This window comes from Budorcas taxicolor, chromosome 2 (genome assembly GCF_023091745.1).
Source record: "Budorcas taxicolor isolate Tak-1 chromosome 2, Takin1.1, whole genome shotgun sequence".
Classification (NCBI taxonomy): domain Eukaryota; kingdom Metazoa; phylum Chordata; class Mammalia; order Artiodactyla; family Bovidae; genus Budorcas; species Budorcas taxicolor.
This window is the reverse complement of record NC_068911.1, coordinates 25,279,660-25,294,349: the sequence shown is the minus strand read 5'-3', so window position 1 is coordinate 25,294,349 and position 14,690 is coordinate 25,279,660. Positions and strand designations below refer to the sequence as shown.

General features: G+C 43.6%; 1 protein-coding gene across 1 annotated transcript in view; it reads right to left on the bottom strand.

The window, feature by feature from the left end:
* Positions 1-999: 999 nt before the first annotated feature.
* Positions 1,000-14,690, bottom strand: part of GPR139 (G protein-coupled receptor 139) — a 43,293-nt gene continuing 29,602 nt past the window's right edge. Inside the window, exon 2 of the mRNA XM_052636230.1 lies at positions 1,000-1,934. Within this exon, the coding sequence (XP_052492190.1) occupies positions 1,000-1,934 (935 nt within the window). The remainder of the gene's footprint in view (positions 1,935-14,690) is intronic.

Sequence of the window (14,690 nt, the reverse complement as noted above, 5' to 3'; positions counted from 1 at the left end):
AGACTGCCTCCTTTCACACCTGGAGAGCTACAGTTCCTGACCCTTGAAAATTAAATCCAGTTCAAAAGTCACTTCAAATAAAACAGTTTGGTGAGGGCGTCAGCAAGCAGGGTGGCAGGGTTGGCAACTCTACACATAAAGGCTTCTCCAGGAAGCTTGAGTGGCACGGCAAGAAGAAGCTATTTCAGTAAAGACATCATACACAGCTGACTCAAGGGTGGATTGAAACAATGGCAAGAGTGGGCTTATTTTTTGTTTTTCTGGGCTCAAGAATTCCTCCTATGGCCCTGCACACCAGGCAGGGTCTTTGTTTTGGAGGCGTTAGATAAAACCTATACATCATGGCAAATAGAAAGACTGCATCTTAGACCCCTGAGGGTCTGAGAGTCATGGTTATGTTGGTTTGGAGCATTTTCACAGAAACTCTGCCAGAGTCTGTGCAGGATTCAATCCTCCCCTGTCAGGGCCACTTCAAGACCAAAACCCTCCCTAGGACAGAGGGAGCCTTGGAAAATTCCCGAATTGGTCTGCATTGTTAGCTGCTGGTAACAACACAGGGAAATAAATGATGGATGACCTCAGTTCTTGGAAGAAGAGTGTAGGCTCAGCTATGTGCTACTGTGGCTTGATGTGTCATGTAAATGAGCAGTTCCCAGTGACTGTGGATGATGCCAAGCCTAAGTCCATAGACTATTTCTCTCTGGTGTGTCCTTACAGGCCACAGGAGAATGATACAACCTCCAATGACATCTTCAAACTGGTAGAGACTTTTGCCGTCTACATGACTTGATGGAAACAAATGCATAAAGGAAAACAAGATTCAAGCTTTCGTTGTTTTTCTCCTCCATTTTTTCTCATCTACCAGTCTGAAAGTTGCTCAGTCCGTGGAGACAGGAAATCAGGTTAGCGCTCTTAAGGAGAGCTCTTCAGCCACAGGATGGGCCACGTTCCCATCTGGAAATAGATTATGCAGAGGCACTAGGTGCCAAACCGATGGGGTCATGGGGATACTTTTATAGGTTTTCCATTTTTGTCATACTGGTACACCAGCATCTTGATACAGTGTGAGTTGGCCGGTGAGATCCAGGGGCTACTTGTTATGGAAAAGTTATGGTTGGTGTAGAACTGAACGGGTTGCTTCTGGCACTTGAAGAAGGCCTTGAGTGTAGCGGCTGCCATGGTGCGGAACCGCTTGCTGATGAAGCAATAGAGGAAGAAGTTGATGGCCGTGTTCAGAAGGGCCAGCATGTTGGCAACATCGGACATGACGTGCACCAGCCAGCGGTTCTGGATGGGTGCCCCGTAAAGGTGGTAGAGGATCATGATGATGCGTGGGGCCCAGAGGGTGGCAAAGATGGAGGTGATGGTAAACAAGATGGCAGTGGTTTTCCCCGTGGAGTAGCCACGGAGGCGAAAATTGCTCTTCCTCCTGAGCTTGTACACAATGATTGAGTTCAAGATGAAGAAGATGGAACAGGGTACCAAGTACACAGTGAAGCAGTGAATCCAGATAAGGACATGATGCATGGAGGTGCTGATGTAGTCTTCAGTCCAGAGGTTGGGCCACCAGTAGTAGGGGATACTGGTCAGGAAGCAGGTGACGTAAACGCTTACGATGACTTTCCGGGTGCGGGCTGGGTAGGAGAGCGTGTGGTACTTGAGCGGGTGGCATACTGCGATATAGCGGTCAATAGTTAATGGAACAGTAATCCAGATGGAAGTGTGGATGGATGAGAATTCCAGCACTTCTACGATCTTATCGGGTACCTGAGGCATCTGCATGTTCAAGATGAAATCTTCCAATAGGAAGTCCACGAACACAATGAAAAAGAGGACCAAGATGTCAGCAGCAGCAAGTGCCAAGAGATAGTTGTACGAAGACTTCTGTCTCCTAGCCACCAGCTGAGAGAGGATGATCACGGTTAGGATATTTGCTGTGGAGAGAAGAGAATCTGGTTTACATCTGAAGCAAGATGACTTTGTTGGTGACTAGGGGCCCCTTAGGAATAGTGTATTGAGCACTCCCATGGAAATCAAAGGGACCGAACCCATGTTCTTGAGGGAAACTTCTGCACGGCAGTTGCATCTCATACAAACATCCTGACACTATTTTGACAAAATTTCATGTTCACATTGTACTTTATCTGTCTTCACACAGTCACAACAGTGGTGCTGCTGTGTCCTCATTTCAGAAATGAAACTGAGGCTCAGAGAACTTAAGGGACTTGCTTAGAGTCAAGAGTTAGTAATTCATGGTGACAGGAACCAAACTCAGATCTCCTAATCCTTAATCCTATGCTCTTTGTTTCGTCTGACTTCAAGGAGGATATGGAGCTGGAATGGTGTATCCTGTGCTCAGGTAGGAGATTGGACTATATGACCTCTAAAGAATCTTTAGAACTTAGATTTGAAGACCTTTCCTTTGTAAGTGGGTTTAGAATGGAGAAGACTATGACCTTTAGATTATTTTTTAAATAAATTATATTTATTTTTAGAATAAGTAGTCTACACACATGGTACATAATTAAAGTTAATAGCAGAGAAAAGTAAAATTTCCTTCCACTCTTATACTCCAACCACCCTCAGGGCAATCATAGTTAAATAATTAGTGCTTTACATGTCTGTGTAATACATGTTGTATATAGTGTTGCAAAAAATAGCAATACATTATTTTTATGGAGATCAGAATTGTTTTGAAATGCATCCACATAATTTCTGATCAATTTTAAGAAGCAAATGTCTCTCTGAATAAGATACATCTGGAAAATCATTAGGGACTCATTCTAAAAGGATATCCCAATGGATAACATCTGAAAGTCATTCTACACTTAACTCTCATTAACTCACAACCAACTCTGAAATTTGAACATTGTTAATCATAGTTTGTGAACAAGGGTCTCAGAGAATTTATGTCCCTTGTTTGAAGTGCAGTGGCAGGGCTGGTATCCAGGGCTGTCTTTCTTGCATGCCTCTTTAAAACTATTTCACAATAGTTCACAAGTGAAAATGTAATATACACATCCTGCCATATTCATCACTCAGATTAAACAAATGTTAACATCTTGCCACATATGCTTTAATTTTTTTTAAAAGAAGAAATGACGCTATATTCACAGTTGAAGTCTTCTTTGAAACTGTTCCAGCTCATCTTTTCCTTCTCCCATTCCCTCCCTAGAGGCTGTCATCTCTAGGGCCGTATTTGCATAATCTTAATTTCTTTTATGCAGAACCTGCCACTCTACATGCTGCTGTTTTTCACTCAACAAGATGGTTTTGAGATCTATTTTTACTGATACATGTAGATCTGTTTCACTCATCTTAATGACTATAGAGCAATTCCATTAATAAATTTGCCAGAATTTACTTATTCACTTATCCATAGGCATGTTTATGCATATACAAACTTAAGTCTATATATGTCTCTATGTACATATACACATATTACATAGACATATACATTTAACTGTCTATAGTGTATATATATACTGACATATATGGACATCTATATGTGTATATATATGCATACACACACATTTAAACTGGTTTTGGGATTTTGCTCTTACAATCTGCTATAGTTAATACCTTGATATGGCTCTCCATGAGAAGTAGCTACATGTGAGAGTTTCTCTCAGATAGCATATACATATTGGAGAAGGCAATGGCACCCCACTCCAGTACTCTTGCCTGGAAAATTCCATGGGCAGAGGAGCCTAGAAGGCTCCAGTCCATGGGGTCGATGAGGGTCGGACAGGACTGAGCGACTTCACTTTCACTTTTCACTTTCATGCATTGGAGAAGGAAATGGCAACCCACTCCAGTGTTCTTGCCTGGAGAATCCCAGGGATAGCGGAGCCTGGTGGGCTGCTGTCTATGGGGTCGCATAGAGTTGGACATGACTGAAGCGACTTAGCAGCAGCAGCAGCAGCAGCAGCGTATACATATTAGAAGTGTGTTTCCTATGTTTCAGAGCATGTGAACCTTCACCTTTCCCAGATATTGCTGAACTGCTCTGTAAAGTGGTTTTACTAATCTGCACTCCAAGCAGTAGAGTATGAGAGTTCCAGTTGCTCATAACCTCTCTGTACTTGGCACTGTCAGGTTTTTGATTTGTTTTTTTAAAGTCTGTGCTGCCCTTGTTCTTGTTCAAAGCACTTTGAAATAACATTTTGAAGTGGTGGAGAGTTAAGGTACCAATTATATTAATTATCCAGTATTCAAACCCAGGACTAATACTCGGGCTGAAAACCACTTGATAATATCAATACTTCTAAACGAGTGGGAGTACCATGCAGGTATGTTATACCCTGTATAATAAAGAAAAATTATAAGTAAACTTTAAGTCAACACTAAAGAAAAAAGGTCCATTAAAGCAAAATTCTTTGTATTATTAATCCTGAAATTTCAAAAATTTACTTATCCAGCTTTGTCTGACTTTATGGCATATCAAGTTCCACTTTGTTTCCAGCCAGAGAAAAGTGATTCCTGTTCTCTAGGTTGTCTCTGACTTAGAAAAGTGCCATTATTTCTCAGAACCTCTTTTTTCCATTCATTAAATAATGCCCAAAATCTCTCTCATGTCCCTGCTCTGCTCCCGACTTATAAGGGGGGACAGAATGAATAAAGGCTGAGATCTCCCCAGAAAGAAATGTCATACAGTCATCCTTTAGTATCCACAGAGTATTGGTTCCAGGACCCTCCTTTGATACCAAAATCTGCCAGTACTCAAGTCCTGTGTATAAAATTGTAGAGTACAGATGGCTCTCTGACTTTGTGGGTTCCCATTCACAAATACGGAGAAGGCAATGGCATCCCACTCCAGTACTCTTGCCTGGAAAAATCCCATGGATGGAGGAGCCTGGTAGGCTGCAGTCCATGGGGTCGCCAAGAGTCGGACATGACTGAGTGACTTCACTTTCACTTTCCACTTTCATGTATTGGAGAAGGAAATGGCAACCCACTCTGGTGTTCTTGCCTGGAGAATCCCAGGGACAGGGGAGCCTAGTGGGCTGCTGTCTATGGGGTTGCACAGAGTCAAACACGACTGAAGTGACATAGCAGCGTTCACAAATACAGACGGCTGACTGTATATATTCTGCAGAGAGTGACTCTTCACCACCATCTCTTACTTCTTCATGGAAACCTATTTGTAGTGTGGTGCTAAAAATCTCCCATAACTAAACTCTTTAAAAATATTCAAGCTCCATCTAATTAGTGTTTTAAGCCAGGCAAATCATCAACTCCAAATGAAATTGCCAGCTATTCATATTTGACATTTCCTTAAGTTCCTAGTAATTGCGTCTCTCGAGAAACTAACCCGCAGCCATTGAGTTTCCCATTTCTTTCATGCAGGTAGATTTGCCCCCAAGGCAACATCAAGAACACTTAAGACATCCTTGGGATGAGAGAGATGTGTGAGCCACAGAGACCCAGAGGGGACTGGAACAGTGTCTGTGTATTGATTTTCTGAAAAAGAAATGAGAAGGTAGAATTTTCAACTCTTAAGGTTTGACATTTGCTATAATTCCTCACATTGAAAAATCCTTTCATTTCCACTGTGACAGTTTTTCCCCAAAGAAAAGGAGTGGTGTTGACAGGGCCTGTGTGTATTTATAAAGGTTGAATAAGCGAAGGAACCCGAGTCATCCCCGCCTGAAATTCCATTTCTTACTTTTTTCCTCAAACTAACTGGCCCAAGAATCTGTTGTGTGGAAACCCAACCAAATCCCATCCAAGCAAGTCCCCATCAACTTCATGATCAAAATATCAATGCTTTTAAAAAACAAATCCTTTCTGTCAATGTTGTCTTTGGACAGGTTTAAGCTCCTGGGTAATATAAAGCCCATGTTTTGTGATTGCAAAGCTTCTTGGTTATATTATTGGGGGAATTCATTTCCTATATTTTGCAGCTTACTGTACACAAATTTGAGAGGATTTGGGGAACAGCTAAAAGAACAACACAGGTCGGGTTGTCAGACCCCACCACTGGGTGGTTGACTGGAGCAGAGTGGAAGGGTCAAGGTCTTCCTGAGGTATTTTCTATGTCTATGAGGAATAAGAGTCCCTTCAGATTCCTCAGAAGAGCCCTGACTGGGAGTTTGGAGTTTACATTTCTTAATTCTGCTACATGTCTAGTTTTTTTTGGTCTCTGAAAATTATTTTCCTCAATTATAAAAGTAAAATATACTTGTAAAAATTAAACATATCAGTGCATAATAATATTATTAGCTCACTTTTATTGAGCATTTATTTTTAAGCATCTTACATACAACACTTCAATTTAATCTTTACAACCACCCTATGAGGTCATAACAGTTATCTGAAAGCTTTGAGGCTCAGAGAGGTTATAAGTAACTTGTTTGAGGTCACACAGAAAGCGAGTGGTGAGCCAGGACAGCCAGGCTTTTTGTCTCCTGTGCTGGTACATTTAACTATTACATCAGACACTGGAAAGTGAAAGTCTGCCCAAATCCCATTTTCTAGAAACATTACAATATCTAGTTGCTTAGATGGCCCTCAGTGGACCACCTCCTGATATTCATGCCTCTGTGCAGTCTCTTCCTTTTGATTCAGGGTTGGTCCCATGACTCACTTTTAACTAGTAGACTGTTGTGGGAGTGACATTGCACAATCAGACTGTAAGTTTTTCAAAAGAAAACTCATTTTGGGAAGCTCTGTCTTGGAGTCCAACTGTGAGAAGTCCATGTCACTTGCAGAGGCTGTGCGTAGGGACTCTGATTGAAAGCCCCATGAGTTCATAGCTGACATCCAACATCAGGTGTCATGTGAGTAAACACTCTTGGATGTCCAGCTCAATGGAACCCCTGATAATGGCAGTCGCAGCTGCTTCTCTTCTGCAACTGCTAGAGACCCCGAGCAAGAGCCATCCAGCTGAGCCCAGTCAGCTTAAGAACCAGGACAAACAATCCTACACTGTTGTGTTAAGGCTGTAAGTACTGGTTTACAATAGTTTACGATGCTGCCACCAGAACAGAGGTTAACCATTTGGTGTTTGTTTCTCCAGGATATTTACATGCCTATAATTAGAAATATAATTAGTAATATGATCATCACCACAAAATGAGGTCATACACTAATACTGTCGTGCAAGCTGTTTTTTTTTAAAATTAGAAATTAGAATCTTCCTATGTCAACAATATTCAGGAAATATTCACCTATGGCTGGACATTACTTATTTTATTATTTTGGCCACTACAGAGTTTCATTAAACATCTTTGCATATTTCTGTGGAATAAGTTCTCCAAAGTAGAAATGCTGGTTTAAAGGATAACACATTTTTTCTCTTCCCCTCTCTCTCCTTCCCTCCTGTTCTCCCTTTTCCCTTCCTTCCTCCCTCTTTCCCTCCCTGTCAGCCTCCTCTCTTCCTAAAGACAGCTAATAGAATTTGTAAGAAGGAAAGGAGCTCAAGTTGAAGCTACAAAAAGATTTAGGTTAGACATCAAAGAGCACTCTCTGACTGCAGTGGCAGTTCTGTGAACTAGAGCAGGCCACTGATACCACAGCTGTTTGGTCCATGCAGGTCTTCCAAAAAGAACAGAGAGTTGTGTATTTGGGCTGATTAAATTCCTGGGATTACCTTCTACAAATCCTCTCTCTGCATCCTAAATCATGTTCTTGTGAATTTCCCAAAAGAGAACCATTCAACCCTTTCAGCCACCATCACCTGTGACTTAAATGAATCCCCCCCCTCCTTTGGATGCCCATGTTTTGCACTAGAAGAGGCAGTCCTCATGTCCTACGGACACAGCAGGACCCCTGACATTGTGAGCAATTCTGGTGGTGTTATTCATGTGGCTGCTGGAAGGTACCTCAAGGACAGATTTTTAGGGAAAGCAATTTCCAAGTCCCACGAGCAAGAAATCAGCAGTGTCCTTGTTTAGATCAGCTGTGGGGGCTGAATTGTGTGATGGGACATTGCCTCTTTTGGGCTGCCGCTTTCCTTATTGTTACCTTTTCAGTTAGAGATCTTGGAGTGGAGAAAGGGGAAACAAAATGATGCTGGCTCTGGAATCCTGAACCAGGCTGCTGCTACTGCCCTGGTTCCCCTGTGGTAGGGAGGGCACCAGGTTGCTGCATCTAGAGGGGCCAAAAGTGGAAGGAGGCATTGTTTCCATTGCAGCTGCCACACCGATGATGCAGAGCATCAGGTGTGTGGTGGCAGGTGATGGGACTCAGCGCTACATAACTGATGCCTTCCCCAAGGAGAACAGCTCTGCAGTGTCTGATGATTACAGTGCCCTGAGTGCATGGTGGGCCCAGACCTGTGGGATGCAGGGCCAGGAGGAGTACGACCCTCTTGCACACTCTCCCACCCTTAGGCCAATGTCTTTGTCATCTGTGCCTCCATTGCAGAGAATGTGTGGCATCAGTGGCATCCAGAAGTGTGTGACCACTCCCCAGAGGTGCCCAGCCGCCTGGTGGACATCAGGGAAGACCCGAGAGCCCAGCCTGATACCTGTGGCTCCTCAAGGAGCAGGGCAGACCCATGCTGTGTGCTACGAGCAGGGCTCAACTTGGTGGCAGGACAGCACTCAGCTTGGGAGAGCCCCTGCCTCTGACTAATTGTGCCTTGAGTGCCCCAGCTGAGCCTAAAGGACAGTTCTGAAACCCCTGGAGGTGTTTCCTAAATGCCTTTAAAAGAGGCCCACAGGAAAAGGGCTTTGGGCTCTGCTCCACACCACTTGGGAACACCAGGTACTCTTGAGAGCTCAAGGTGGTGCCCCTCCCCAAGAAGCAGCCCGGTGTCCCTCCCTGTTTTCCCACACAGACACTGCTGCCTAGGTACTGCATCCTCTCAGGTTAAGAGCTCTCAGCTGTCCTGTCCTTAACTGCTCCCTCACTGCTCTTCAAACTGTTCCCCACTCAAGATGCTCTCTCCTTTCCCCAAAGAAGGAGCCACAAAACCCAAGGGAAACAAATGCACCCTAACCTACCCCCATGTGCCCAGGCTGCTTCTGCATCTGCTGACTGACTCTGCCCCTACCCCCTCTGGACCTTTCCCACCCCATCAGCCTCAAGAAAATCTCCTGTCTCCAGTGGGGGCGGGCTGGTGGGGAAGATGATGCTGATAAGACTTGGTATTCAGTTTTTTTGGCCTCTGTGGATGGTGTCAGGAGGTCTTCAGGAGGTTGTGCCCTCCTGAGGGCTCCTAGGAGAGGAGCAGGGAAGGGTTTCCAACCCCAGGCACTGCCTGCTGGCCAGTGGCCATCCTTGTTTCCTGTTGTTCCACTTGCTTCAGAGCAGAAGCCAGGGAATGTGGAATGTCCTTCCTGAAGTTGGTTGTTAGAGGCATAAAACTGACTGTGGCTGGTGGAGTGGAGATCAGACAGTGGGGCCCCACTTCATAGGAAGGTAATCCCTGAGAGATGCCTTCAAGCTTCCTGGAAGGGCCGTTTGTTCCTTTTGCTCTTTGCAGGCTAAAAGTTGCAAATCATCGTGGAAGAAGTTATGAAGTAGAGTGACTAATCTCCCTGAGCCTCAGTTCCTACATCTGTGAATTTGGCATCAATATAAACGGTATCATCATAGACTGATAGAAAGATAGAGGAAATAAAGTGTGTCAAATGCTCCCAGAACATGGTGAGCACTCTGTAAATGTTAGCTGTTACTTTTCACATCTGGCCTGAACACACAGTTCAGTTCAGCAGACAACATTGAGCTAGAGGCCAGACCCAGTGCTGGAAGCAGAGCTGAATAGGTGAGAGTCCGAGCTCTCAATGAATCCATAGAAGAGTCCCATTTCCCTCTATGGATCATTCCAGGCATTACAGTCCTGTCACCTTATCTGGAAATTCTTCATTCCCAGTCCCTCTAGCTGCATCTGTATTTCACCTCCAGCCTCCTCTTTGTTTCTCTGTTGGTGGAGAAAACCATTGCGCTTTACTACTTGATGATTCAGGTGTCCCTTACGTCCTCTGAAACAGCCTTTGTTCTTTTTAAATTCTAGTTCTTATTTTGATAGCCCTTTAATTTTCATTGTAACTTTACTATCATGCCCTTCACTGTTATACTACTTGTCACCACACTTAGCATTTGAATGTATTCTTCTCAAAGTAGGATCAGTGTTTCCTGCTTTCTTTGAATTGCTCTAGGATCTCATGCCTAGAGTGAGAGCACAGCTTGAGGCAGGGATGACAAAAATATTAAATCTTCAATTGATTGGTAGGGGCTCCTGGACACCATATTGAAGTTCAGTTCAGTCGTTCAGTCATGTCTGACTCTTTGCGACCCCATGAATTGCAGCACACCAGCCCTCCCTGTCCATCACCAACACCCGGAGTTCACTCAGACTCACGTCCATCGAGTCCGTGATGCCATCCAGCCATCTCATCCTCTGTCATCCCCTTCTCCTCCTGCCCCCAATCCCTCCCAGCATCAGAGTCTTTTCCAATGAGTCAACTCTGCATGAGGTGGCCAAAGTACTGGAGTTTCAGCTTCAGCATCATTCCTTCTGAAGAAATCCCAGGGCTGATCTCCTTCAGAATGGACTGGTTGGATCTCCTTGCAGTCCAAGGGACTCTCAAGAGTCTTCTCCAACAGCACAGTTCAAAAGCATCAATTCTTCACAGCCAAAGATGGAGAAGCTCTATACAGTCAGTAAAAACAGGACTGGGAGCTGACTATGGCTCAGATCATGAACTCCTTATTGCCAAATTCAGACTTAAATTGAAGAAAGTAGGGAAAACCACTAGACCATTCAGGTATGACCTAAATCAAATCCCTTATGATTATACAGTGGAAGTGGGAAATAGATTTAAGGGCCTAGATCTGATAGACAGAGTGCCTGATGAACTATGGAATGAGGTTCGTGACATTGTACAGGAGACAGTGATCAACCATCCCCATGGAAAAGAAATACAAAAAAGCAAAATGGCTGTCTGGGGAGGCCTTACAAATAGCTGTGAAAAGAAGAGAAGTGAAAAGCAAAGGAGAAAAGGAAAGATATAAGCATCTGAATGCAGAGTTCCAAACAATAGCAAGAAGAGATAAGAAAGCCTTCCTCAGTGATCAATGCAAAGAAATAGAGGAAAACAACAGATTGGGAAAGACTAGAGATCTCTTCCAGAAAAATTAGAGATACCAAGGGAACATTTCATGCAAAGATGGGCTTGATAAAGGACAGAAATGGTATGGACCTAACAGAAGCAGAAGATATTAAGAAGAGGTGGCAAGAATACACAGAACCGTATAAAAAAGATCTGCAATGACCAAGATAATCACAATGGTGTGATCAATCACCTAGAGCCAGACATCCTGGAATGTGAAGTCAAGTGGGCCTTAGAAAGCGTCACTACGAACAAAGCTGGTGGAGGTGCTGGAATTCCAGTTGAGCTCTTTCAAATCCTGAAAGATGATGCTGTGAAAGTGCTGCACTCAATATGCCAGCAAATCTGGAAAACTCAGCAGTGACCATATTGAAACTTTTCCCAAAATCACACCTGTGTCTGGTAGTGCTGTGACACATTGGTGATGTTTGCCATCATGGGAGAAAAAAAACAAAAACGCTGTGGGGATTTGCCATGAGGAAGTCTTAGGACTGGAATCCACGGTGCAGCTTTCCTTTCCCTCAGAACTTAAGGAAGTAGTCATTTCCGGTGTTGACCAGGACTAGTTGAGACCTAGCAAGACAACCCACTCCAGTATTCTTGCCTGGAGAATCTCACGGACAGAGGAGCCTGGCAGGCTACAGTCCATGGGGTCACAAGAGTCGGACATGACTTAGCGACTAAACCACCACCAACCAAGCCTGCCTTTGCAGTTGCCTAGTCAGCAAGAGCTAAGATTGCTGCCACCTCAGGCCAGTCTGAGTCAGGGCAATGGGGAGAAGGGAGTCAGCATCTAGGCCAGGGACCAATCAGTTGGCCTTCTCTTGTCAGTAAAATTGATTCTGGCTTTTTGACCAGGGGCAGCCTCTTTGGGTAACCATGACAACTACTAGATTCTCAACTGGGAAACCACATTCAAGCTGGCCAACGACTCAAATGTTTCCAAACCACACTTCTCAGTGCCAAGCTTCATTGTCTTATGACTGCCATATATTGAACATCTACTGTGTGCTGGGTGGCTTTGTATAGATGAGATGATTTTATGAGATTTGCTGATGAATATTTTTACTTTCCAAGTTATGTATTTAATTTAAATGGTATTAGAGGAATGTTATTTTTCCATTTAGGGCAGTGATAAAAGCCTGTGTATAAAGTAACTTTATTTAAAAAGTGAGTTGATTTAAAGAAGTATATAAAATGGAAGTGCAAGCATTCTCTGATCTCTATTTTACAAATGAGGAGAAACTAATATTCAGAAAGGGTGAGCCACCTGCCCAAGATGGCACAGCTGGGAAGTCTAAGATGCATTTTGAGAGCACTTGATGGTGCCATTCTGGGTCAAGTTTTGTGCCAAGTGAGGGATGCAGCTGTGTTTTTTTCTCAGCTCTGGGGCTTTTGTCACAGAGACAGATGTGGGCAGGGCTTGAGGTGACTGGCCAGAAGACAGAGAGCAGAAGAATTATCAGAAAGAATGGGCTTGGGTAAAAGTGAGAGGCATGGATTTTGGAGTCTGGAGGAGCTGGGTTAGCACTCAAGATCCTCACATTTCTCACGGCACCCTTGGGCAAGTAAGTGCAGGGGGAAAGTGATAAATGAGGGTAACAGTGGTGTCTGGTTCAGAGGGCTATTTTGAGGATTAGAGGGAATCACACGCAGATAAAGCCCTTGGCATGGTGCCTGGTACAGGGAAAGCGTGTGGTAAGTGGTCTCAGTTAGTGTCTTTGAGTGTGATGACCAGTCCTGTGAAGGCGACAAACTGGACCAGGCAAAAGCCTGATGCAGAGACAACAGCACGGGTCTAGGTGGGGCTTCTCCCGGTGTAGTTCTTGAGGCTTGGAGAACTGGCTCTAGGAGAGACCTCTGACTTATTTTTCTTACTTGCGCAGTAAAAGTGTCCTTCAGCCTGCTGTATGTTACATATGAACGTTGTTAAAGAGTAAATCCCAACAGTTCTCATCACAAGGAAAACTATTTTTGTTTCCTTTTCTGCTTTCTCTTTTTCTTGTATTGCAACTGTATGAAATGACGGAGGTCAACTAAACTCATTGGAGTAATCATTTCATACTATACGTAAGTCAGTCGTCATACTGTACACCTTACTCTTATGCAGTGACGTATGCCAATGATATCTTGATAAAACTGAAAAAAGAAAGCATCCTTAGCCTTTCCAATTTTGTTAGGAGACCCCTCGGGATTAGACTGAGTTCTCACATAGACACTTGTGTTCTCCTGGACATATCGCTTCCCTTCTCAGAGCCTCAATTTCCAGATCTGCAAAGTGAGCCAGTTAATAAAGCACTGATTTAAAAATAGTATCATAGCTCCCATTCGGTAAAGGTGGGCAAGGGTTTAACAGGTACACAAGAAAAGGGAGGGCTCCCAGAGAGTGTGACCAGTATGTGCCAAGGCAAAGAGAAGGAAAAAGGAAGATCCCTCGTCATCCTCTCAGGGCAGCTAACAGTTACTGAGTGTTTACTGTTTGTCAGGCCCTGAACTCAGTTCTTCATCTATGAAGAATATTTCATGTTTATAATATCAAACATTATCTAATATTAAATATCCAACAGGGCTTCCCTAGTTGGCTCAGATAGTAAAGAATCTGCCCACAATGTAGGAAACCTGGGTTCAATTCTTGGGTTGGGATGATCCCCTGGAGAACAGAATGGCAACCCACTCCAGTATTCTTGCCAGGAAAATTTTATGGACAGAGGCTCCTGGCAGGCTACAGTCCATGGGATTGCAAAGAGTCAGACATGACTGAGTGACTAACACTTTCACTTTCAAATATCCAATATACAATATTTGCTAATAAAGTAGATACTATTTTCATCCCTTTATTATAGATGAGAGAGATGGAGGCTCAGAGGGTGAAGAAGTTGACTGAAGTTGGATGCAAAAGTGTCCAATGCCTCTTCCAGTTCTTCCACTCACACAGATCTATAATACAAGGGCTGAGCATCTTCAGTAATAATTGGGACATTTATTAATAATGATTCCCTTTACTAGGCACTTGCTATTGTGGCCCACTTGTTAGAGGTTTTACTGGAATCAAATTTAATCCTCACACAACATTAGGAGGTAGATACTATTTATTAATAAGCCCATTATAGAGTTGAGAACACTGAGGCTCAGTGGGTTAAGAGACTGGCCCACTAGATATCAAATGTGCTCTGGACCTAGGATTCAAAAACAATTTATTAGACTTTAGAGTCCGTTTGATGGACCTGCTCATCCAGTTTCTTCCGTCATTAGCTCAAGGGAACTGACCATTAAGTAGAAATGGGTCAATTCTTTCTCTGTTTCTTTTTTTATTGAACAGTGGGTGTCAGCTGGCATGTATATGGCATGAGGTAGCTGAGGGAAAAATTCCCTACAGAGGATTTGTAAGTCCTTCAAGAATACTTACCAACTGGTATAGCCACTATGGAGAATGGTATGGAGGTTCCTTAGAAAACTAAAAATAGAGCAGTGCCACTTCTGGGCATATATCCAGAGAAAAACATGATCCAGAAGGACCCAAACATGCACCCCAGTGTTCACTGCAACACTGTTTACAGTAGCCAAGACATGGAAGCAACCTAAATGTCCAGCGACAGAGGGGCGGATAAAGAAGATGTGGCACATATA